At 47.6% G+C, this 26,497-nt stretch overlaps 1 protein-coding gene across 2 annotated transcripts in view; it reads right to left on the bottom strand.

The window, feature by feature from the left end:
• LOC134929234 (lactosylceramide alpha-2,3-sialyltransferase-like) overlaps window positions 1-26,497 on the bottom strand; it is a 140,611-nt gene that overhangs the window by 93,602 nt on the left and 20,512 nt on the right. Inside the window, exon 1 of one of the 2 annotated variants that reach the window (XM_063924975.1) lies at window positions 2,599-2,656. The exons of the other annotated variant lie outside the window; for it this stretch is intronic. Within the exon in view, the coding sequence (XP_063781045.1) occupies window positions 2,599-2,600 (2 nt within the window). The 5' untranslated portion in view covers window positions 2,601-2,656. Of the gene's footprint in view, window positions 1-2,598; window positions 2,657-26,497 lie in introns of those variants that run through there. 2 annotated transcript variants of the gene reach the window in all.

Raw genomic sequence — 26,497 nt, forward strand, 5'->3', positions numbered from 1 at the left:
CACACTTGTCTCTACAAAGAGATCCCACTGATATAACATGGGCCTTGTTCCGAGTCGGATGCAGTATAGTGTATGAGACCAGGTTTTGTACATAGAGCTGTAGCACGGATTTGGATAGGAAGCAGTGTCCCTTTCATATTGTTTATTTTGATACTTGAAGGCAACTCCCCGTGTCCCCTAGCGTGCAATTCTGACTACTCAACCTGACATGCCCTCAGCGCCTCCCCCTGACACATCTCAGCTGTCACAGCAAGGTGCTCTGGCTCTCACCTGCTTCTCCTCTCAGGTGTCAGCCTCTCCTGCTGCTGCACACTTGGGAAAATCCCCACCACTTGGGGCAGATGTTACAAGTCTTGGAGAGTGAAAGTGGAGAGAGATAAAGAACCAACCGATCAGCACCTGTCATTTTACAAACACAGCCTATAACATGGAAGTTAGGAGCTGGTACTTTAGCTCTCTCCGCGGCTCAGTACATCTCCCCTATATCTAACATTCCAAGAAAACCCCCTCCCACTAAACCTACCCCACTTACTGTCCCCCCACACCCACCCTACTTCCGCTACTGCCCCCTCCCACCCACCCTACTCCCGCCCACCCTACTAATGCCCCCTCACACCCACCCTACTCCCGCTAATGCCCCCCCCTCACACCCACCCTACTCCCACTAATGCCCCCTCACACCCACCCTACTTCCGCTAATGCTCCCTCACACCCACCCTACTTCCGCTAATGCCCCCTCAAACCTACTCTATTCCCGCTAATGCCCCCTCACACCTATCCTACTCCCACTAATGCCCCTCAGACAGGTACTAACCACATCTGGTCCCAATCACCACTTTGATCTACACTCGCTTCTTGTATAACTTTCCCCCTCTTCCGCAGAGGATGTAAGCTCTCACTTCATGTCTGTACTTATTGTGTCTACCCTATACACAGTAACTCTGTTTAATGCAATGTTTGTCTGCTCTGTGGAGCACTGTGGAGCCTTATCAATGATAACAACAACATGTATATAAAAACACAGTGAATGCATTGTGCAACTGCAATATATTTTTAAGACCTGCCCAGGATGAAAGAGACACATGTTGCATGTATGACGCTTGTTTCATGCAAATAGGAATGTCTAACACTATAATCTGCTTCAGATGCACTACAACACAAAGCAAAATCTCAGTCCATTTTATGTTGCTTTTTAATTGTTCTATATTAATGTTGCAAACTGCCCACATACACGCCTACATACAGTATAATGCCTGTGTGCACAAGATTCCTGTATTCAAATCCACCTTATAAATAAATATTTGCTAGTGTTTTTCCAAAGCAACATTTTACGTTATCTTCTTCTCTACAACCACTAACAATGGACAAAAAGTTACACGCTAAACTAGTTTATAGTCAGTCCATAGTTAATAAAGCCCTGTAACCAGGATAGTGGTTTTTTTTATCTATTTAGTGAAAAGATTACTTTTCTAAATGTTTTTATAATAAAATACATTTTGCTCGACCACTCGCCAACGAGGACAATACTACCGCATGCTCAATATACTGTACGTACATTTTTTTTGTTTTGTTTTTGCTGGCCCAACTTTCCTAGGCAGGGACAGCCTGCTGGATCTATCACTGGGCCCTGCAATCACTTGACCGGCATGCAGAAAAGACGGGGCATGTGACTGGAGTAATCCGGTCACATGTCTGCCCCATCTTTCTGCACGCTGGCTGAACAGAGGCCTAAATGTATTAAGCCTTAAAAAGCGATAAAGTGGAGAGAGTGATAAAGAGCGACAAAGAGCCAGCCAATCAGCATCTGTCATTTTTTTTAAACATATCCTGTAACATGACTGTTAGGAAGCTGATTGGCTGGAACTTTATCTCTCGCCATTATATCACTTTTTAAGGCTTAATACATTTGGACCAGAATGCCAGGAGGATATAACAATCTATATATAACGCTGATTACATTTTCCATAAATGTCTCTATCTCTGTATAATCACTCAAATTGCTGCAGGCAATTTCTGACTACTGGTTTCGGTCTTGAAACGATTGAGAGGAGAGAGAGGGAGAGGGAGAGGGAGAGGGAGAGGGAGAGGGAGAGGGAGAGGGAGAGGGAGAGGGAGAGGGAGAGGGAGAGGGAGAGGGAGAGGGAGAGGGAGAGGGAGAGGGAGAGGGAGAGGGAGAGGGAGAGGAGAGAGAGAGAGAGAGAGAGAGAGAGAGAGAGAGAGAGAGTGTGTGTGTGTGTGTGTGTGTGTGTGATGGCAGCCTACACTGTGCTTTGTGAAGGGTATGTCTGCCTACTTGACAATTCAAAGACCAAACTGTTGTTGTAATAATCAATAAAGTGTTATTTAAGGAATATTATCGCTGACAGCAGCCCCCACCCCTGCCCCACTCCAATGTAAAAACAAAAGAACCACAAAGTTAATAGTGCCCATTTAGTAAGTAGCAGTTGTGGCCTATTGATACGGGTGAGGTTTATGCAGGGGTGAGCGGGGAGGCAGGAGGACCAAGTACAGATAGCAAAGATTTTGCAGACACACAAATGAAGGTGAAACAGTTAAACCGGTCTCCGAGCTGCTTGTCCCAGCATGCAAGAGACTCACATGTCATCCAACTATGTGATGCCGGGCTGCCAGTGATTGCATTCCTCCTGCGCAGGTTGCTAGAACTCCAGCAGGACTGTAAAGCCACTGGCAGCTCCTTTCACCAGCAGAGATGCACAGAAGCCGTGCTGCTGCATCACACTGGCCACTGCGTGACATTTAAACAGGAAAAATCAGAACCCGTCATGTAATACAATAGCGAGTAACGCGGGTGAAATCCTGGCATGCGCAAGCTAATTTGACTTTGTTTTGTGAAGTGGTGTGGGCACATCACAGCAAATGGCCATGAGAAAAGTACAACAGGCTGTGACATGTGACTTTGCCTCAACACCTGTTATAAGTGTGCAGTGCCGGAAACACTGTTTTTAGTGGTTAATTTTTTTTATTTATGTATCTATTCCATTGTCTCTTTCTGCAGCGTGGTAAGGGAGATCAGCCTGCAGTGGAGAGCTGTGTGAGAGCAGTGTGCAGGTAATGGGATGTAAGGAATGTCACTGGTATTTCACAGTGCACTGCCGGGTTTGCAGGAAAGCGTTGTTACATATTGGATGTAAACCACCACAGTCTCTCTGCCCTCTCTATAACAGTCATTAACGAATATACCTTCTTTTGGACTTAAATGCAGGCATAATGCACACAATGTCTACCTAGACAGCTGCTTAGCTGTATAACAAAGACGAACTGGGAAACCGCAAACAGACCATTCTTCCTTTTACAAATCTCTGTTTGCAAAAAATAAATAAAGCAAACAAGCATTATCCCCTGTTCTCCGCACCATAGTGTCCCACATTAACAAACATAAAACAAGACCATTCATCTGCCTTAAAGGAGACAGGACTGGAAAATATAATTTTTTATTTTTTATTTAGGACCTTAATTGTTCTCTAAAAACATTTTAATTCTGGAGGATCTTATCTGATGAGCTGCACTATTAATCCTGACACTTCTAGATTAAAAGGGGTTTTTTTTGTTTGTTTTTTTACCAACTTTGGAGGTGTAGGCAAAACCAGGCAATTTATAGATTTATAACCTGCAATTTATCACTTAGGGTTTTGATCCGGAAAAAATAATAATTCCACAATGTGCAAACACCTGACTCTTATCGGCTTAATGCCATCATTTACTACCAGAATGGGTCAAACATGTTCTAAGTTCTCTGACCTCAAAGCGACACCTGATTTCCCATGGGATAGTTCTGAAAGTACTAGCTTAGTAGACGCACTCTTCTGCGCACCTTCCAATGGTGAAGGAAAAAAACAACACAAAACCAAAAAGCAATGCGGTAGGTTAGTCAGATGTTGGCTGCATTGGGAGAAGAATCAGCAGCAGAAAGAGAGAAGTAATAATGCCACTGTATAGGTCACTGGCACGGGATCGGTATGAAATACCTCCAATCAAAATCCAGTCGGTCGAAATCCGGACAGCAATTGACCGACGGTCAAAATACCGACATGGACAAAACACCGACATGCGGTTTCATCTTTTTTTGTGTATGTCAACATAGGTCGACATGGACACCATATAAGTGTACCGCGTCCCCTCGCATGGCTTGCTGCGCTCGGCACACTATTATATTCCCCCTCCAGGACCACTGGGATGGTAAAGTATGAACAAGTCAGTTTCAATGAAATAAATCATGAAAAACTCATGTAAGCATTTTGACCTGTCGACATTTTACATGTCGGTATTTTGTCCATGTCGGTATTTTGACCGTCGGGATTTTGATTGGAGGTAAATTGACTGCATCCCATTTGTACGGCATCATCTAGAATACTGTATTCAATTCTGGAGGCCATATCTTCAGAAGGATATAAATACATTAGAGACTGTACAAAGAAGGGCAACTAAAATGGTGCATGGCCTACATCACAAAACTTACCCAGAAAGGCTGAAAGATCTCAATATGTATAGTTTGGAGCAGAGAAGGGAAAGGGGGGACATGATAGAAACTTTCACATATATCAGGGGTTTTAACAAAGTCCAGGAGGGAAACATTCTTCAAAGGAAGAGGAGTATTAGAACATGAGGACATACACTGAAATTGGAGAGAGGGGAAATTCGAAGACATTACTTCACAGAAAGGGTAGTAGACAAGTGGAATAACCTCCCAGCAGAGGTGGGAGGTTACAGAGAAATATGGATCAAATCAGGTTTGAGGTAAAAAATATGGTAAAAAAAGGGCAGACTAGATGGGCCATTCTTTTCTGCCATCACATTCTAGGTCTCTGTTTAAATTGGAAGCAGACTATGGCAAGATGATGGAACCAGAAGAGTGGTATGGTATATGGGAAGTGAACTCTAAATCATAGGTAAACAAATGTATCAAAGACAAAAAGCCTATAAATGATGTAATATGTAAAAAAAGAAGGGCTACAATATTCTCACAAACATGACGAAGAAACTGTGACACACAGGGTAATTTTCTGCCCACCTCGAGCAGCCATTACAAATTCCAGCTGTTTTGAACTAAAAAACTATTAATCTGACTGGCGTTACAATCCCACAAACTACTGAATACATTCTTCTCCCCTGCCCCATTTTGCCCTTGATGTCTCCAATACACAGATTTTTTAAACAAAATAAATAAATAAATTATACACACACACGCTGCATAAAAGTAAAATTTTTTTACCCTCTCCAAAAAGTATAACAAAGCCCAAGCACAATTTTCGTTACAGTGTTACATTAGTAGCTCCCCTGGATAGAATATTTAAGAAAACAAATAATTGAGAACACTGACACGATTTATTGTGTTCATAATGTAAGGGGAGATACAGAGACTGACCCGGCAGCAATGCACAAATATATCACTGCTGCAACAGGCACCTGAAGTAAAAAAATAAAATGTCTAAAAAAAAATATTAAAAAAAAACCCCACCACGCCTCCTGCCAGCATCTCAGATCTGAGTGTCCAAAGATGCAACATTAGATCACAGTCACATCCTGAGCTTACTCCGAATGACCGCTGGAACGCCTCTGTTGGGACAGAGGAGTTGAAAGACGCAGACCCTGACCTCAGCACACCTACAAACATTGCCCGCCAATTATAGGTGCAAAATCCAACTATCATCCTCCGGGTTTCAGCTTCAATTGAAACCGGACGGCGATGTCAGTCGTATATTGCAGTTCTAAATGGTGTTGGCTTTGATCTGTCTCTTCAAAACCCCTATATCTCACCACTGTTCTTTTAAATCCTCCTCTCACAGTATGTCCATCTCCTCGGGCACAGTTTCTAAACTGAGTCTGGTAGGAGGGGCATAGAGGGAGGAGCCAATGCACACTATTGATTTCTTAAAGTGCCCAAGGCTCCTAGCAGGACCCACAATTTTCTTGGTATCAGAGAACAAACAGCGATTTTCTGTGACGAGTTGTCCGCTTCACATAGATCTTCAAAGCAGTCACAACATCCAAGGGCTTTGATGTAGCAGAGGTGTCGGTAACCACCGGAACCACAATAGGTTGGTTGATATGAAACACAGACACCACCTTTGGAAGAAATTGCTGATGAGTTCTGAGTTCAGCTCTATGTTCATGAAGAATCAAATAGGGGCTTTTGTAACAACGCCCCCAGCTCCGACATACGCCTTGCTTAAGCAAAGGCCAACAGTGTGACAGCCTTCCACATAAGAAACTTGACGTCAACGTCCTGTAAAGGCTCAAACTATTCCGACTGCAGGAACTGCAACACCACGTTGAGATCCCACGGTGCCGTAGGAGGCACAAAGGGTGGCTGGATGTGCAGAACACCCTTCAAAAATGTCTGAACCTCCGGGAGAGAAGCCAATTGTTTCTGGAAGAAAATGGATAAGGCCGAAATCTGGACTTTTAAAAGGAGCCCAATCGTAGGCCCACATCCACTACTGACTGCAAAAAAAAAAAAAAAAAAAAAAGAGAAAACGTCCCAGTTGAAATTCCACCGCAGGAAAATTTCCTGTTCTCACACCAAGAAATGTATTTTTTCCCCAAATACGGTGGTAATGTTTAGACGTTACTCTGTTTCTGGCTTGGATCAAGGTTGGAATAACCCTGTCCGAGATCCCTTTCCAGGATAGAATATGACGCTCAACCTCCATGCCGTCAAACGTAAGCGGTAAGTCGTGATAGACGAACGGCCCCTGTTGTAGAAAATCCTTGCAAAGAGGTAGAGGCCACGGGTCCTCTAGGAGCATCTCCAGTAGACCCGTGTAACAGGCCCTTCTTGGCCAGTCCGGAGCAATGAGAATAGCTTGAAACTTTTCCCTTTATATTCTTTTGAGAATTCTTGGGGTCAATGGAAGTGGTGGAAACACATACATCGCCTGGTAGTCCCATGGAGTCACCAGAGCGTCCACCGCCACTGCTTGTGGGTCTCTCGACCTGGAACAATACTGCTTGAGCTTCTTGTTGAGTCGATAGGCCATCATGTCGATTTGTGAAATTCCCCACCGACGTGTCAAGCTCCCAAACACCTCCAGGTGAAGGCCCCACTCCCCTGGGTGGAGGTCGTGTCTGCTGAGGAAGTCTGCTTCCCAGTTGTCCACTCCCGGAATGAGGACTGCTGACAAAGCCACAGTGTGCCGTTCTGCCCAGAGGAGAATCATTGTTACCTCTGACACTGCTGCTCTGCTCTTCGTTCCGCCCTGTCGGTTTATGTACGTTACCACCGTCACATTGTTCAACTGAACCTGAATGGCGTGATCCTGAACAAGATGTGATGAGATAGTAGGGGAGGAGCTAGCCACAGTGTTAGAATTTTAAAGTGCAATTACTGCCTACTATTTCCCCATTGTAACTACGCTCCAGTGGCCCCTAGTGGATGAAGGAGAAAAGGGTGTTGTAAATGGCTCTTAGTTCCAGAATGTTGATCGGAAGAATGGTTTCCTGACTTGACCATTTTCCTTGGAACTGTTCCCCTTGGGTGACTGCTCCCCAACCTTTGAGGCTTGCGTCTGTGGTTAGCAGAATCCAATTTTGAATCTCGAACCTTCGGCCCTCGGTCAGGTGAGAAGTCTGAAGCCACCACAGAGGAGACATCATGGCTTTTGGCGACAGATGTATCCTCTGGTGCATGTGAAGATGCAATCCAGACCATTTGTACAACAGATTCAGCTGGAAGGGCCTTACGTGAAACCTTCCATACTGCAGTGCCTCGTAAGAGGCTACCATCTTCCCCAGGAGGCGAATGTATAGATGCACAGATATCCGGGTCGGTCTTAGAACGTCCCGCACCATTGACTGGATTACCAATGCCTTTTCCAATGGAAAGAATACCTTCTGTGCCTCAGTATCCAGTATCATCCCCAGGAACGGAAGCCTCCGTGTTGGTTCCAGGTGAGATTCTGGCAGGTTCAGAATCCACCCGTGATCAAACAACCTCTCCCTGGATGGTGCTTTTATCAGCAGATCCTCTAGGTAAGGTATTATGGGGGTCATTCCGAGTTGATCGCACGTAGAAACTTTTCACTGCCCATGCGATCAACTAGACGCCACCTATGAGGGAGGGCTTTTTTGCATAGCAAGGCTGCGAACGCTTGTGCAGCCATGCTATGCAAAAACATTTTGTGCAGTTTGAGTAGCTTTCAAAGTTACTCACCCGCTGCGATGTCTTCAGCCTGTCCGGTCCAGGAATTGACGTCAGACACCCGCCCTACAAATGCCTGGACACACCTGCGTTGGACTCACACTCCCACAAAACGGTAACTTGCCGCCCCCGGAACGCCTATCTGCTGTCAATCTTCTTGCGATCGCGGTAGCAATCGCTTTCTTCGTTCTTCTTGTCGCTGGGCAACGACGAGCCTGTGCATTGCGGCCACCGTGCATGTGCAGAACTGACCGGTTCGCACCGCTGCGAAAAAAATAAGATTTTACTTACCGATAAATCTATTTCTCGTAGTCCGTAGTGGATGCTGGGACTCCGTAAGGACCATGGGGAATAGCGGCTCCGCAGGAGACAGGGCACAAAATAAAAGCTTAAGGATCAGGTGGTGTGCACTGGCTCCTCCCCCTATGACCCTCCTCCAAGCCTCAGTTAGGATACTGTGCCCGGACGAGCGTACATAATAAGGAAGGATATTGAATCCCGGGTAAGACTCATACCAGCCACACCAATCACACCGTACAACTTGTGATCTGAACCCAGTTAACAGTATGATAAACGCAAAGGAGCCTCTGAAAAGATGGCTCACAACAATAATAACCCGAATTTTTGTAACAATAACTATATACAAGTATTGCAGACAATCCGCACTAGGGATGGGCGCCCAGCATCCACTACGGACTACGAGAAATAGATTTATCGGTAAGTAAAATCTTATTTTCTCTGACGTCCTAGTGGATGCTGGGACTCCGTAAGGACCATGGGGATTATACCAAAGCTCCCAAACGGGCGGGAGAGTGCGGATGACTCTGCAGCACCGAATGAGAGAACTCCAGGTCCTCCTCAGCCAGGGTATCAAATTTGTAGAATTTAGCAAACGTGTTTGCCCCTGACCAAGTAGCTGCTCGGCAAAGTTGTAAAGCCGAGACCCCTCGGGCAGCCGCCCAAGATGAGCCCACTTTCCTTGTGGAATGGGCTTTTACTGATTTTGGCTGTGGCAATCCTGCCACAGAATGTGCAAGCTGAATTGTACTACAAATCCAACGAGCAATCGTCTGCTTTGAAGCAGGAGCACCCAGCTTGTTGGGTGCATACAGGATAAACAGCGAGTCAGATTTTCTGACTCCAGCCGTCCTGGAAACATATATTTTCAAGGCCCTGACAACGTCAAGCAACTTAGAGTCCTCTAAGTCCCTGGTAGCCGCAGGTACCACAATAGGTTGGTTCATGTGAAATGCAGAAACCACCTTAGGTAGAAATTGAGGACGAGTCCTCAATTCCGCCCTGTCAGAATGAAAAATTAAGTAAGGGCTTTTATATGATAAAGCCGCCAATTCTGACACACGCCTGGCTGAAGCCAAGGCTAACAGCATCGACACCTTCCATGTGAGATATTTTAAGTCCACAGTGGAAAGTGGTTCAAACCAATGTGACTTTAGAAAACTCAACACAACATTGAGATCCCAAGGTGCCACTGGAGGCACAAAAGGAGGCTGTATGTGCAGCACCCCTTTTACAAATGTCTGAACTTCAGGTACTGAAGCCAGTTCTTTCTGGAAGAAAATCGACAGGGCCGAAATTTGAACCTTAATGGACCCTAATTTTAGGCCCATAGACAGTCCTGTTTGCAGGAAATGAAGGAAACGACCCAGTTGAAATTCCTCTGTAGGGGCCTTCTTGGCCTCACACCACGCAACATATTTACGCCAAATGCGGTGATAATGTTTTGCGGTTACGTCCTTCCTGGCTTTGACCAGAGTAGGGATGACTTCTTCTGGAATGCCTTTTTCCCTCAGGATCCGGCGTTCAACCGCCATGCCGTCAAACGCAGCCGCGGTAAGTCTTGGAACAGACAAGGCCCCTGCAGTAGCAGGTCCTTTCTTAGAGGTAGAGGCCACGGTTCGTCCGTGAGCATCTCTTGAAGTTCCGGGTACCAAGTCCTTCTTGGCCAATCCGGAACCACGAGTATAGTTCTTACTCCTCTCCTTCTTATGATTCTCAGTACTTTTGGTATGAGAGGCAGAGGAGGGAACACATACACTGACTGGTACACCCACGGCGTTACCAGAGCGTCCACTGCTATTGCCTGAGGGTCCCTTGACCTGGCGCAATATCTGTCCAGTTTTTTGTTTAGACGTGACGCCATCATGTCCACCTTTGGTTTTTCCCAACGGTTTACAATCAGGTGGAAGACTTCTGGGTGAAGTCCCCACTCTCCCGGGTGAAGGTCGTGTCTGCTGAGGAAGTCTGCTTCCCAGTTGTCCACTCCCGGAATGAACACTGCTGACAGTGCTATCACATGATTTTCCGCCCAGCGAAGAATCCTTGCAGCTTCTGCCATTGCCCTCCTGCTTCTCGTGCCGCCCTGTCTGTTTACGTGGGCGACTGACGTGATGTTGTCCGATTGGATCAACACCGCCTGACCCTGAAGCAGAGGTTTTGCTTGACTTAGGGCATTGTAAATGGCCCTTAGTTCCAGAATGTTTATATGAAGAGATGTTTCCATGCTTGACCACAAGCCCTGGAAATTCCTTCCCTGTGTGACTGCTCCCCAGCCTCTCAGGCTGGCATCCGTGGTTACCAGGATCCAATCCTGAATGCCAAATCTGCGGCCCTCTAGTAGATGAGCACTCTGCAGCCACCACAGGAGAGACACCCTTGTCCTTGGCGACAGGGTTATCCGCTGATGCATCTGCAGATGCGATCCGGACCATTTGTCCAGTAGATCCCACTGAAACGTTCTTGCATGGAATCTTCCGAATGGAATCGCTTCGTAAGAAGCCACCATTTTTCCCAGGACCCTCGTGCACTGATGCACTGAGACCTGGCCTGGTTTTAGGAGGTTCCTGACTAGCTCGGATAACTCCCTGGCCTTCTCCTCCGGGAGAAACACCTTCTTCTGGACTGTGTCCAGAATCATTCCTAGGAACAGTAGACGTGTCGTTGGAATCAGCTGCGATTTTGGAATATTTAGAATCCACCCGTGCTGACGTAACACTACCTGAGATAGTGCTACTCCGACTTCTAACTGTTCCCTGGATCTTGCCCTTATCAGGAGATCGTCCAAGTAAGGGATAATTAAAATGCCTTTTCTTCGTAGAAGAATCATCATTTCGGCCATTACCTTGGTAAAGACCCGAGGTGCCGTGGACAATCCAAACGGCAGCGTCTGAAACTGATAATGACAGTTTTGTACTACAAACCTGAGGTACCCTTGGTGAGAAGGGTATATTGGGACGTGGAGATAAGCATCTTTGATGTCCAGAGACACCATATAGTCCCCTTCTTCCAGGTTCGCGATCACTGCTCTGAGTGACTCCATCTTGAATTTGAACCTTTTTATGTAAGTGTTCAAGGATTCAGATTTAAAATTGGTCTCACCGAGCCGTCCGGCTTCGGTACCACAAACAGCGTGGAATAATACCCCTTTCCCTGTTGCAGGAGGGGTACCTTGATTATCACCTGCTGGGAATACAGCTTGTGAATGGCTTCCAAAACTGCCTCCCTGTCGGAGGGAGACTTTGGTAAAGCAGACTTCAGGAACCGACGAGGGGGAAACGCCTCGAATTCCAGTTTGTACCCCTGCGATACTACCTGTAGAATCCAGGGATCCACTTGCGAGTGAGCCCACTGCGCGTTGAAATTCTTGAGACGGGCCCCCACCATATCTGAGTCTGCTTGTAAAGCCCCAGCGTCATGCTGAAGACTTGGCAGAAGCAGGGGAGGGCTTCTGCTCCTGGGAAGCGGCTGCATGGTGCAGTCTTTTTCCTCTTCCTCTGCCCCGGGGCAGAAAGGAGTGGCCTTTTGTTTGCTTGTACTTATGGGAACGAAAGGACTGAGTTTGAAAAGACGGTGTCTTTTTCTGCTGATGTGAAGTGACCTGGGGTAAAAAGGTGGATTTCCCAGCCGTTGCCGTGGCCACCAGGTCCGATAGACCAGCCCCAAATAACTCCTCCCCTTTATACGGCAATACTTCCATGTGCCGTTTGGAATCCGCATCCCCTGACCACTGTCGCGTCCATAACGCTCTTCTGGCAGAGATGGACATAGCACTTACTCTTGATGCCAGGGTGCAAATATCCCTCTGTGCATCACGCATATATAGCAATGCATCCTTTAAATGTTCTATAGTTAACAAAATATTGTCCCTATCCAGGGTATCAATATTCTCAGTCAGGGAATCCGACCATGCGACTCCAGCACTGCACATCCAGGCTGAGGCGATTGCTGGTCGCAGTATAACACCAGTATGTGTGTATATACTTTTTAGGATATTTTCCAGCCTTCTATCAGCTGGTTCTTTGAGGGTGGCCGTATCAGGAGACGGTAACGTTACTTGTTTAGATAAACGTGTGAGCGCCTTATCTACCCTAGGGGGTGTTTCCCAACGCGCCCTAACCTCTGGCGGGAAGGGATATAATGCTAATAATTTATTAGAAATTAGCTGTTTTTTATCGGGGGAAACCCACGCTTTATCACACACCTCATTTATTTCCTCTGACTCAGGAAAAACTATTGGTAGTTTTTTCACACCCCACATAATACCCTTCTTTGTGGTACTTGTAGTGTCAGAAAGGTTCAATGCCTCTTTCATTGCCGTGATCATGTAACGTGTGGCCCTACTGGACATTACGTTTGTCTCGTCACCGTCGACACTAGACTCAGTATCTGTGTCAGGGTCTGTGTCGACCCACTGAGGTAACGGGCGTTTTAGCGCCCCTGACGGTGTCTGAGACGCCTGGACAGGCACTAATTGATTTGCCGGCTGTCTCATGTCGTCAACAGTTTTTTGCAAATTGCTGACATTATCACTTAATTGTTTAAATACAATCATCCAGTCAGGTGTCGACTCCCTAGGGGGTGACATCACCAACACAGGCAACTGCTCCGCCTCCACATCATTTTCCTCCTCATACATGTCGACACACGCGTACCGACACACAGCACACACACCGGGAATGCTCTGATAGAGGACAGGACCCCACTTAGCCCTTTGGAGAGACAGAGGGAGAGTCTGCCAGCACACACCCAGCGCTATATATATATATATATATATACAGGGATAACCTTATATAAGTGTTATTCCCTTATAGCTGCTGTTATTATCGTTATTTGCTGCCAAAAATGCCCCCCCTTCTCTTTTTTACCCTGATTCTGAAGCAGGACTGCAGGGGAGAGTCAGGGAGCCGTCCTTCCAGCGGAGCTGTGAGGGAAAATGGCGCTTGTGTGCTGAGGAGATAGGCTCCGCCCCTTCACGACGTCCTTATCTCCCGCTTTTTTGTGTAAAAATGGCAGGGGTTAAAATACATCCATATAGCCCAGGAGCTATATGTGATGTATTCTTTTTGCCACCTAAGGTATATACTGTTATATTGCGTCTCAGGGCGCTCCCCCCCAGCGCCCTGCACCCTCAGTGACCGGAGTGTGAAGTGTGCTGAGAGCAATGGCGCACAGCTGCGGTGCTGTGCGCTACCTTAGTCTGAAGACAGGATGTCTTCTGCCGCCGATTTCACCGGACCTCTTCGTCTCTTCTGGCTCTGTAAGGGGGACGGCGGCGCGGCTCCGGTGACCCATCCAGGCTGTACCTGTGATCGTCCCTCTGGAGCTAATGTCCAGTAGCCTAAGAAGCCCAATCCACTCTGCACGCAGGTGAGTTCGCTTCTTCTCCCCTTAGTCCCACGATGCAGTGAGCCTGTTGCCAGCAGGACTCACTGAAAATAAAAAAACCTAAACTAAACTTTTATTCTAAGCAGCTCAGGAGAGCCACCTAGATTGCACCCTTCTCGGCCGGGCACAAAAATCTAACTGAGGCTTGGAGGAGGGTCATAGGGGGAGGAGCCAGTGCACACCACCTGATCCTTAAGCTTTTATTTTGTGCCCTGTCTCCTGCGGAGCCGCTATTCCCCATGGTCCTTACGGAGTCCCAGCATCCACTAGGACGTCAGAGAAATAAGATTTTACTCACCGGTAAATCTATTTCTCGTAGTCCGTAGTGGATGCTGGGACTCCGTAAGGACCATGGGGAATAGCGGCTCCGCAAGAGACTGGGCACAACTAAAGAAAGCTTTAGGACTACCTGGTGTGTACTGGCTCCTCCCACTATGACCCTCCTCCAGACCTCAGTTAGGATACTGTGCCCGGAAGAGCTGACACAATAAGGAAGGATTTTGAATCCCGGGTAAGACTCATACCAGCCACACCAATCACACCGTATAACTCGTGATAATATACCCAGTTAACAGTATGAAACATAACAGAGCCTCTCAACAGATGGCTCAACAATAACCCTTTAGTTAACAATAACTATATACAAGTATTGCAGACAGTCCGCACTTGGGACGGGCGCCCAGCATCCACTACGGACTACGAGAAATAGATTTACCGGTGAGTAAAATCTTATTTTCTCTGACGTCCTAAGTGGATGCTGGGACTCCGTAAGGACCATGGGGATTATACTAAAGCTCCCAAACGGGCGGGAGAGTGCGGATGACTCTGCAGCACCGAATGAGAGAACTCAAGGTCCTCCTCAGCCAGGGTATCAAATTTGTAGAATTTTGCAAACGTGTTTGCCCCTGACCAAGTAGCAGCTCGGCAAAGTTGTAAAGCCGAGACCCCTCGGGCAGCCGCCCAAGAAGAGCCCACTTTCCTCGTGGAATGGGCTTTTACAGATTTAGGCTGTGGCAGGCCAGCCGCAGAATGCGCAAGCTGAATTGTGCTACAAATCCAGCGAGCAATAGTCTGCTTCGAAGCAGGAGCACCCAGCTTGTTGGGTGCATACAGGATAAATAGCGAGTCAGTCTTCCTGACTCCAGTCGTCCTGGAAACATAAATTTTCAAGGCCCTGACTACGTCCAGTAACTTGGAGTCCTCCAAGTCCCTAGTAGTCGCAGGCACAACGATAGGTTGGTTCAAGTGAAAAGCTGATACCACCTTAGGGAGAAACTGGGGACGAGTCCTCAATTCTGCCCTATCCATATGGAAAATCAAATAGGGGCTTTTATATGACAAAGCCGCCAATTCTGACACTCGCCTAGCCGAAGCTAAGGCCAAAAGCATGACCACTTACCACGTGAGATATTTTAAATCCACGGTTTTAAGTGGCTCAAACCAATGTGACTTTAGGAAACCCAACACCACGTTGAGGTCCCACGGTGCCACTGGAGGCACAAAAGGAGGCTGAATATGCAGCACTCCCTTAACAAATGTCTGAACTTCAGGCAGTGAAGCCAGTTCTTTTTGGAAGAAAATCGACAGAGCCGAAATCTGGACCTTAATGGAACCCAGTTTTAGGCCCATAGTCACCCCTGACTGTAGGAAGTGCAGAAATCGACCCAGCTGAAATTCCTCCATTGGGGCCTTCCTGGCCTCACACCACGCAACATATTTTCGCCATATGCGGTGATAATGTTGTACGGTTACATCTTTTCTAGCTTTAATGAGCGTAGGAATGACTTCCTCCGGAATACCCTTTTCTTTTAGGATCCGGTGTTCAACCGCCATGCCGTCAAACGCAGCCGCGGTAAGTCTTGGAACAGACAGGGCCCCTGCAGCAGCAGGTCCTGTCTGAGCGGCAGAGGCCATGGGTCCTCTGAGATCAATTCTTGAAGTTCCGGGTACCAAGCTCTTCTTGGCCAATCCGGAACAATGAGTATAGTTCTTACTCCTCTTTTCCTTATTATCCTCAGTACCTTGGGTATGAGAGGAAGAGGAGGGAACACATAAACCGACCGATACACCCACGGTGTCACTAGAGCGTCCACAGCTATCGCCTGAGGGTCCCTTGACCTGGCGCAATATTTTTCTAGCTTTTTGTTTAGGCGGGACGCCATCATGTCCATCTGTGGCCTTTCCCAACGGTTTACGATCAGTTGGAAGACTTCTGGATGAAGTCCCCACTCTCCCGGGTGGAGGTCGTGCCTGCTGAGGAAGTCTGCTTCCCAGTTGTCCACTCCCGGAATGAACACTGCTGACAGTGCTAACACATGACTTTCCGCCCATCGGAGAATCCTTGTGGCTTCTGCCATCGCCGTCCTGCTTCTTGTGCCGCCCTGTCTGTTTACATGGGCGACTGCCGTGATGTTGTCTGACTGGATCAGAACCGGCTGGTTTTGAAGCAGGGTTTTTGCCTGACTTAGGGCATTGTAAATGGCCCTCAGTTCCAGAACATTTATGTGTAGGGAAGTCTCCTGACTTGACCAAAGTCCTTGGAAGTTTCTTCCCTGTGTGACTGCCCCCCAGCCTCGAAGGCTGGCATCCGTGGTCACCAGGACCCAGTCCTGTATGCCGAATCTGCGGCCCTCTTGAAGATGAGCACTTTGCAGCCACCACAGCAGAGATACCCTGGTCCTTGGAGACAGGGTTATCAACCGATGCATCTGAAGATGCGATCCGGACCACTTGTCTAACAGGTCCCACTGAAAAGTTCTGGCATGGATCCTGCCGAATGGAATTGCTTCGTAGGAAGCTACCATCTTTCCCAGGACTCGCGTGCCGTGATGCACCGACACCTGTTTTGGTTTCAGGAGGCCTCTGACTAGAGATGACAGCTCCTTGGTTTTCTCCTCTGGGAGAAACACTTTTTTCTGGACTGTGTCCAGAACCATCCCCAGGAACAGTAGACGTGTCGCAGGAACCAGCTGTGACTTTGGAATATTTAGAATCCAACCGTGCTGGTGTAGCACCTCCTGAGATAGTGCTAAGCCGACCAACAACTGCTCCCTGGACCTCGCCTTTATCAGGAGATCGTCCAAGTATGGGATAATTAAAACTCCCTTTTTTCGAAGGAGTATCATAATTTCGGCCATTACCTTGGTAAATACCCTCGGTGCCGTGGACAGGCCGAACGGCAACGTCTGGAATTGGTAATGACAATCCTGTACCACAAATCTGAGGTACTCCTGGTGAGGATGGTAAATGGGTACATGCAGGTAAGCATCCTTGATGTCCAGTGATACCATGTAATCCCCCTCTTCCAGGCTTGCAATAACCGCCCTGAGGGATTCCATCTTGAACTTGAATTTTTTTATATATGTGTTCAAGGATTTCAAATTTAAAATGGGTCTCACCGAACCGTCCGGTTTCGGTACCACAAACATTGTGGAATAGTAACCCCGTCCTTGTTGAAGTAGGGGCACCTTGACTATCACCTGCTGGGAATACAGCTTGTGAATTGCCTCTATCACAGCCTCCCTGCCTGAGGGAGTTGTTGGCAAGGCAGATTTGAGGAAACGGCGGGGGGGGGGGGGGGAAATGTCTCGAATTACAGCCTGTACCCCTGAGATACCACTTGAAGGATCCAGGGATCTACTTGTGAGCGAGCCCACTGATTGCTGAAGTTTTTGAGACGGGCCCCCACCGTACCTGGCTCCGCCTGTTGAGCCCCAGCATCATGCGGCGGACTTAGAAGAAGAAGCGGGGGAGGACTTTTGTTCCTGGGAACTGGCTGTATGCTGCAGCTTTTTTCCCCTACCTCTGCCTCTGGGCAGAAAGGACGCGCCTCTACCCCGCCTGCTCTTTTGGGGACGAAAGGACTGTACCTGATAATACGGTGCTTTCTTTGGTTGTGAGGGGACATGTGGTAAAAATGCTGACTTCCCAGCCGTTGCTGTGGACACTAGGTCTGAAAGACCATCCCCAAACAACTCCTCACCCTTATAAGGCAAAACTTCCATGTGCCTTTTAGAATCTGCATCACCTGTCCACTGCCGAGTCCATAACCCTCTCCTGGCAGAAATGGACAGTGCACTTATTTTAGATGCCAGCCGGCAAATATCCCTCTGTGCATCTCTCATGTATAAGACAGCGTCTTTAATATGCTCTATGTTTAGCAATATAGTGTCCCTGTCTAGGGTGTCAATGTTTTCTGACAGGGAATCTGACCACGCAGCTGCAGCACTGCACATCCATGCTGAAGCAATAGCTGGTCTCAGTATAATACCAGTGTGTGTATATATAGCCTTCAGGAGAGCCTCCTGCTTTCTATCAGCAGGTTCCTTTAGGGCGGCCTTATCCGGAGACCGTAGTGCCACCTTTTTTGATAAGCGTGTAAGCGCTTTATCCAACCTAGGGGGTGTTTCCCAACGTGACCTATCCTCTGGCGGGAAAGGGTACGCCATTAGTAACTTTTTAGAAATTACCAATTTTTTATCGGGGCAAGCCCACACTACTTCACACACTTCATTTAATTCTTCAGAAGGGGGAAAAACTACTGGTAGTTTTCTCTCCAAACATAATACCCTTTTTTGTGGTACCTGGGGTCACATCAGAAATGTGTAAAACATTTTTCATTGCCTCAATCATGTAACGAGTGGCCCTATTGGACATTACATTAGTCTCTTCGTCGTCGACACTGGTATCAGTATCCGTGTCGACATCTGTGTCTGCCATCTGAGGTAGCGGGCGTTTTAGAGCCCCTGATGGCCTTTGAGACGTCTGGGCAGGCACGAGCTGAGAAGCCGGCTGTCCCGCATTTGGCATGTCGTCCAATTTTTTATGTAAGGAGTCGACACTTTCACGTAATTCCTTCCACAAGTCCATCCACTCAGGTGTCTGCCCCGCAGGGGGTGACAACACATTTATAGGCATCTGCTCCGCCTCCACATAAGCCTCCTCATCAAACATGTCGACACAGCCATACCGACACACCGCACACACACAGGGAATGCTCTGACAGAAGACAGGACCCCACAAAGCCCTTTGGGGAGACAGAGAGAGAGTATGCCAGCACACACCAGAGCGCTATATAATACAGGGATTAACTAAATTATATCCCCTTATAGCTGCTATATATGTATATTGCGCCTAAATTTAGTGCCCCCCCCCCTCTCTTTTTTACCCTTCTGTAGTGTAGACTGCAGGGGAGAGCCAGGGAGCTTCCTTCCAGCGGAGCTGTGAGGGAGAAATGGCGCCAGTGTGCGGAGTGAGATAGCTCCGCCCCTTTTTCACGGACTTCTCCCGCATTTTTCAGGAATTCTGGCAGGGGTAATTTATCACATATATAGCCTCTGGGGCTATATATTGTGATGATTTTGCCAGGCAAGGTGTTTATATTGCTGCTCAGGGCGCCCCCCCCCCAGCGCCTTGCACCCATCAGTGACCGCAGTGTGAGGTGTGCATGAGGAGCAATGGCGCACAGCTGCAGTGCTGTGCGCTACCTTGTTGAAGACAGGAGTCTTCTGCCGCCGATTTTCCGGATCACTTCTTGCTTCTGGCTCTGTAAGGGGGCCGGCGGCGCGGCTCCGGGACCGAACATCAATGGCCGGTTCCATGCGGTCGATCCCTCTGGAGCTAATGGTGTCCAGTAGCCTAAGAAGCCCAAGCTACCACCAGTTAGGTAGGTTCGCTTCTTCTCCCCTTAGTCCCTCGCTGCAGTGAGTCTGTTGCCAGCAGATCTCACTGTAAAATAAAAAACCTAAAATATACTTTCTCTCTAGGAGCTCAGGAGAGCCCCTAGTGTGCATCCAGCTCAGCCGGGCACAAGATTCTAACGGAGGTCTGGAGGAGGGTCATAGTGGGAGGAGCCAGTGCACACCAGGTAGTCCTAAAGCTTTCTTAGTTGTGCCCAGTCTCCTGCGGAGCCGCTATTCCCCATGGTCCTTACGGAGTCCCAGAATCCACTTAGGACGTCAGAGAAAACAGCAGTGTGCGAACGGGTCAGAATGACCCCCTATGTTCACTCCTTGCTTGCGGAGGAGAAACATCATCTCTGCCATTACCTTGGTGAACACCCTCGGTGCCGTGGAGGCCAAATGGCAGGGCCTGGAACTGGTAGTGACAGTCCTTTAATGCAAACCTTAGATAAGACTGATAAGGTGGCCAAATTGGAATATGAAGGTACCCATCTTTGATATCCAGAGACACCAGGAATTCCCCCTCCTCCAGACCTGAGATTACCGCTCTCAGAGACTCCATCTTGAATTTGAACACCTATAAGTACGGGTTCAGTGACTTGAGGTCTAAAATGGGCCTTACCGAACCGTCCGGTTTCGGTACCACAAACATGTTGGAATAATAACCCTTGTTTTGCAGTTGAAGTGGAACTGGAACATTGACCTGAGTCTGTACCAGTTTCTGAATTGCTGCCTGTAAAGTCATGCTTGCTTCCGGAGAAGCTGGTAAGCCCGATTTGAAGAATCTGTGAGGTGGGAGTTCCTGAAACTCCAGTCTGTAGCCCTGGGTGATAAGATCTTTGACCCATGGATCCAGGCATGATGGGCATGATGTTGCCCATATGTGACTGAAATATCTTAATCGGGCTCCCACTTGACTGTCTTCCAGGCAGTGTGGTCCACCGTCATGCTGAAGGATTTGAAGAAGCAGAACCGGAGGTCTGTTCCTGTGAAACTGCAGTTGCAGGTTTTCCTCTATTGCCTTTGAAGGCTGAAGAAGAGCCTTTGGATTTACTTTTAAATTTCGCTGTCCGAAAGGACTGCGGAGTTGGAGCAGAGTAGGTTTTCCTAGCTGGGGGTGCTGCGGAAGGAAGGTATGTAGACTTACCCGCCATAGCTTTGGATAACCACGTATCCAGTTCATCTCCAAAAAGGGCTTCACCTGTGAATGGTACACTTTCCATGCCTTTCCTGGAATCCGCATCCGCAGTCCACTGGCGTAGCCACAAGCCCCTGCATGCTGACACTGCCATGGCAGTGGTGCGTGCGTTGAGCATACCAATTTCCTTTATGGCCTCCACCATAAAATTAGCAGAGTCTTGTATATGCTGTAGGAGTAAAATTATCTGCCCCCTGGATAAGGAATCTAACCCGTCAATTAGATTACCTGACCATTTTGCAATGGCCCTAGTGATCCATGCACAAGCAATAGTGGGGCTCTGGGCCACCCCAGCAGCTGTGTACAGGGATTTGAGAGTGGTCTCAATCTTGCGGTCAGCCGTGTCTTTTAAGGAGGCTGCCCCAGGGACAGGTAAGACTATCTTTCGTGACAACCTAGATACCAATGCGTCAACAATCGGTGGATTTTCCCGCTTTTTCCTATCATACTGAGGAAACGGGAAGGATGTGAGTAACCTTTTAGGGATCTGAAACTTCTTGGATTAACTAAAGTTTCCTCAAACAGAGAATTTAACTCGTTTGAAGCAGGGAAAGTAACAGAGGATTTCTCTTTTACATTAAAATAAGATTCCTTATCCACCTCCGCCCCCTTGTCAGGGATGTGCAGGACTTCTCTAATAGCTTCTATCAGGGCCTGTATTCCTTGTGACAGGGCTTCATCCCCACCACACGAGTCCACTTCACCCTCCTCCGCGTCTGATACGTCATCATCAGTGTCAGCCTGCAGGATTTGGGCCAGAGTACGCTTTTGTGGACAAATGGCAGGGGTCTGAGATGCTGGTATGGGAACTGAATCTCTAGTCATCAGGTCCCTCACAGACTGTCTTAAGTATTGCCTGTCTTTCTCATTATGGGATAATTTATTAGAAATATGTGAGATTATCCCTTTAAGGGAATCCAACCATGTGGGTTCAGACCCACTAGCCTGAGAATGTGTACTATCCTGGGTACACTATAGTGAATCCCCCGGGGAAGACAAACACTCTGCTGTGCAGGAAACACACTCCCTTGACATGGTAATGTGAAGGGACACACACACACACACAGTAAAGGTGAAAGCACAGTTAACCCACACAGAGCCCGCAGGGAGACACAGAGAAGATGGAGCCAGCAACACCGCGCCCTTTATGCTAAAGCCAAGCTCAGCTGGGTCGCAAACTAAGCTCCTTAATAGGGCTTAGTATTCTAACACCGCTCCCCCCCCTTACTAACCGGGACGCTGGCCACCTACTCACCACTCTTCTTACTTTTGGCTCTGTTAGGGGTGGCGGCATGCTGCGGGACTGTACGCTCGCCGTGGTGGGGCTTGCGAATAGGACCCACAGGAGCTCAGCGTCCTGCCAATGGGGAACGGGACCAATAACCCTATAGGAGGTTGGGCCGTTCCCCTCCCTAAAGACCCACAAAGCAGACAGGCTGGTGCCAACCAGCCCAGTCTGAAAACAACAAACAGAAAATAAATGCAGAAAACTATTCAGGAGCTTCCCTAAGCGTGACCTGCTCCTCCGGGCACATTTTCTAAACTGAGTCTGGTAGGAGGGGCATAGAGGGAGGAGCCAACGCACACTATTGATTTCTTAAAGTGCCCAAGGCTCCTAGTGGACCAGTCTATAACCCATGGTACTAATGTGGACTCCAGTATCCTCTAGAATGTAAGAGAAAAACAGCATGGGTTTCCCACTATTTTCCTATACACAGCACTGTGCTGAACTGCTGGGGCGGACGCCATAACAGGTGGACACGTAGCATGAGGTCCCCCTTCCGTAACAGCAACCAGCCCCATACTGGTCAGCCCAGGCCTGGAATACCTCTGGTAGTCTCCCCCCTCTCCCTCCCCCCTCCCCCCCCATCCATCCTATAAAAAGGGGTCCTGCCTCCCGAGGAACCCACAGGCTTGGCTGAAAGCCCATGGCTATTCCTCGCATCCCTGTTGGTGACGGTTGCAGGGTTAACGTTTAAAAAAATAGACACACAAATTTTGTTCGCTACAGGAGGTTCACAAGTACAAAAAAACCTGCCCAGCATACCGGCACTTACAATAAGGAACTACTGGCAACTGTAGTTTACCTGTAAGAATATAGACAGGACTTGCACACCGAAGGGGGTAGTCTTTTATTTAAAAAACAAGCAAAAAATAGATATTCACCAAGCTCTTAGATCAAATCTTCTTTGTTCCATGGAGTAGTGTAATTGTCTTCTGAAGAAAAGAAGAAAAAAATGCAAACCCGAGTCCCACAGACAGCAAAATGGCCATTCGGGGACACGGTCACTGGTTTGGCTGCTCTACTGTTTGGGCAGGTCTCCCGTTAGTTTTGGGACGGTTTGTAAATATGTGGATCCTATTCTTGTCTAAGTAAAAACATTGGGAGTTGGCGTTTTGGGTCAAATTTGCCTTTAGTAAATGGACGGTTTTGGTCAGCTTACAAAACCGATGGAAAACTGCCCAAACCGCCAGATTGTAAACACGCCCCTAATAATTTAGGAAGATTATGATTTTTGGTTTTTGCTTTAGCAGCATATTCTGCAGTATTTTCCAAATGGGAACAAACACTATAATAAAACAAGACTAGCTTGTACCGCACAGTGCTGCAAGCAGGACAGACTGTTATCAGAGGTCTAAGCAGCACAATCACCTACTGATAAGATATCTATGTTTTACTGATGAGCCCAGAGTCCAGTAGATACCTCCCCTGGCCTTCCCCCTTCTTATTACGGCACATTGTGGCTACCGACTGGTCCTTCTGGCTCCGTACACTCCCCACCCCCTACCGCCATGTTTTACAGTTGTATAGCCTATGCGTTTCCTGTGCACCTGTACTACATTTAGACACAAGATGAGCACTAAGCACCTTAATGCTCAGTTATGTAAGTTTTATTAATACACCAGAAATTGTCCCGGTGTAACCCTCCACCAGAATGAGATCAGTATTTAACCTGTGCAGGTAAATCAGTGGTATTTCTGCAGTATCTGTTAATTACGTTGGTCTGTGGATGCAATCAGGCTGTCCGCACCTGTCCTGCAGACCCTTCTGTAACAGGACCAGAATATCCGGGTTCAAACTGGCTCCAGTGGGGGAGAAGGAGGAAATGGAGCAGAGGGTAAGATGATGGACTACATAGGACAGCAGTCGGGAGCGCCCAAGACAGCCAACTCACCTTCTGCGGTGGTTATTACCCCTGCCAGCAGGATTCAAGTCTAAAAATTCAGCTCCGTCAGAACGCATACTGTACTAAGAGATGGATCGGAAGGTAAGCGCTGAAGACGAGAGAAAAGGAAAGGAGCTGTCGCACTAGTTACATCATAACTTTTATATATATATATATATATATATATATATATATATATATATATATATATATATATATATACACACATACAGCTCCCAAAGATGAACGGCACTGGAGTCAGGTATTTGCAATAAAATTGTATTTAGTGGCTACAGCTGTTTCTGGGCAACAGCCCCTTCCTCAGGCCAAATACAAATGTACACAAACAAACATAGAAAAACTTACCCCTCTAAATACCCCTTGGAGCGTGTCTGCTACCGCGTCTCCTCCACGCCAGTCCTGCTTCCGGGTCCGGAGCCGCCGCGTCACTTCCGCCCAATGCGTCACCGTTGCCACGACAACCCGGCGGACGCCAGGCAGCTGTTGTCATGACTACCCGGCGCACGCCAGTCAGCCCGGCCCGGCCGCTGTAACACGTAAGTTCACAGGCTGCTCACCCCATCACCAGGTGCCGGGTTGACACGTAGTCAGAGTCTGCTCCCTAAACATACATGTGAGAGATATAGAAAAATAATTATAAAAATAATTATTCAGTGCAATACATAAAGAATGCAATATATAAAATATAAAAAGAGAGACAACAATACCATAAATCACCTAAAATAAAATAAAAAACAAAATTTTTTTTTCAGCACTACTAGTTGTAGTGTTGTTTAATATGGGGGTACTGTTTTTCAGGAATAATGATTCTTAGGAATAGTGTTTCTTCTATATAGAGTAGTCATATGCTGCTTTGCTCTATGTGATTTATGGTATTGTTGTCTCTCTTTTTATAAGTGTCAACCCGGCACCTGGTGATGGGGTGAGCAGCCTGTGAACTTACGTGTTACAGCGGCCGGGCCGGGCTGACTGGCGTGCGCCGGGTAGTCATGACAACGGCTGCCTGGCGTCCGCCGGGTTGTCGTGGCAACGGTGACGCATTGGGCGGAAGTGACGCGGCGGCTCAGGACCCAGAAGCAGGGCTGGCGTGGAGGAGACGCGGTAGCAGACACGCTCCAAGGGGTATTTAGAGGGGTAAGTTTTTCTATGTTTGTTTGTGTACATTTGTATTTGGCCTGAGGAAGGGGCTGTTGCCCAGAAACAGCTGTAGCCACTAAATACAATTTTATTGCAAATACCTGACTCCAGTGCCGTTCATCTTTGGGAGCTGCATGTCATTTCTGGAACTGGCACGGAGCACGTTGTGGTGGAGAGCTTGTGAGTGCCGACTTTTGCTGCAAGGATATCGTAGTGTTCTTGGAACACCTGTTGTATGGCACCGTTTGCTGCATTTACATTGAACCTCAGAATTTGAAATACTCGGTTTACAATATTTGGGAGACAATTTTTAAACATCACACAGGTGCAAAGCCAGCATTATGTCTCTGCAACCTGACATCCCAGGGTGTCACATCATGAGTACTATGGCCCCGGGTGAGACTTTTGGCTTCACACAGGAGCAAATTGACAGAATTTTGTCAAAAGAAAGTATACCGGTCACAGATACAGTCATGAGAGCAGAAGACTGTTTGTTTCAACTGATGAAATACAAACGTCGGGAAATAGACTTTTTACTACATGGAATATCTCTGACAGAGTATTACAAAGAACATAAGATCCCACGTGGGTTCCGCGTCCGCAATGTGCCCACGATTGGTCGACATAATCCCGACTTTGTAAGAAAGTGGATAGGTATACTGAATCGGTGTGCCTTTGATCTCATGATCCTCGTAATTGAGGAAGCTAATAGAGAATTGGAAGTTACCAGACAGAAGATCACTGCCTTTGAAAAAGACAACTTAAAGGTCCTTCAACAGGATGAATCACAGGACTGGATGGGTAAATTAAAAACCCAATGTGACCAATATCGTCGTGAACTATTAAAATTCAAACGAAACAAAAAAATAAGATTTTACTCACCGGTAAATCTATTTCTCGTAGTCCGTAGTGGATGCTGGGAACTCCGAAAGGACCATGGGGAATAGCGGCTCCGCAGGAGACTGGGCACAACTAAAGAAAGCTTTTAGGTCACCTGGTGTGCACTGGCTCCTCCCACTATGACCCTCCTCCAAGCCTCAGTTAGGACACTGTGCCCGGACGAGCTGACATAATAAGGAAGGATTTTGAATCCCGGGTAAGACTCCTACCAGCCACACCAATCACACCGTATAACTCGTGATACTATACCCAGTTTAACAGTATGAAAACAACTGAGCCTCTCAACAGATGGCTCAACAATAACCCTTTAGTTAACAATAACTATGTACAAGTATTGCAGACAATCCGCACTTGGGATGGGCGCCCAGCATCCACTACGGACTACGAGAAATAGATTTACCGGTGAGTAAAATCTTATTTTCTCTGACGTCCTAGTGGATGCTGGGAACTCCCAAAGGACCATGGGGATTATACCAAAGCTCCCAAACGGGCGGGAGAGTGCGGATGACTCTGCAGCACCGAATGAGAGAACTCAAGGTCCTCCTCAGCCAGG

This window comes from Pseudophryne corroboree, chromosome 1, assembly GCF_028390025.1.
Source record: "Pseudophryne corroboree isolate aPseCor3 chromosome 1, aPseCor3.hap2, whole genome shotgun sequence".
NCBI lineage: Eukaryota > Metazoa > Chordata > Amphibia > Anura > Myobatrachidae > Pseudophryne > Pseudophryne corroboree.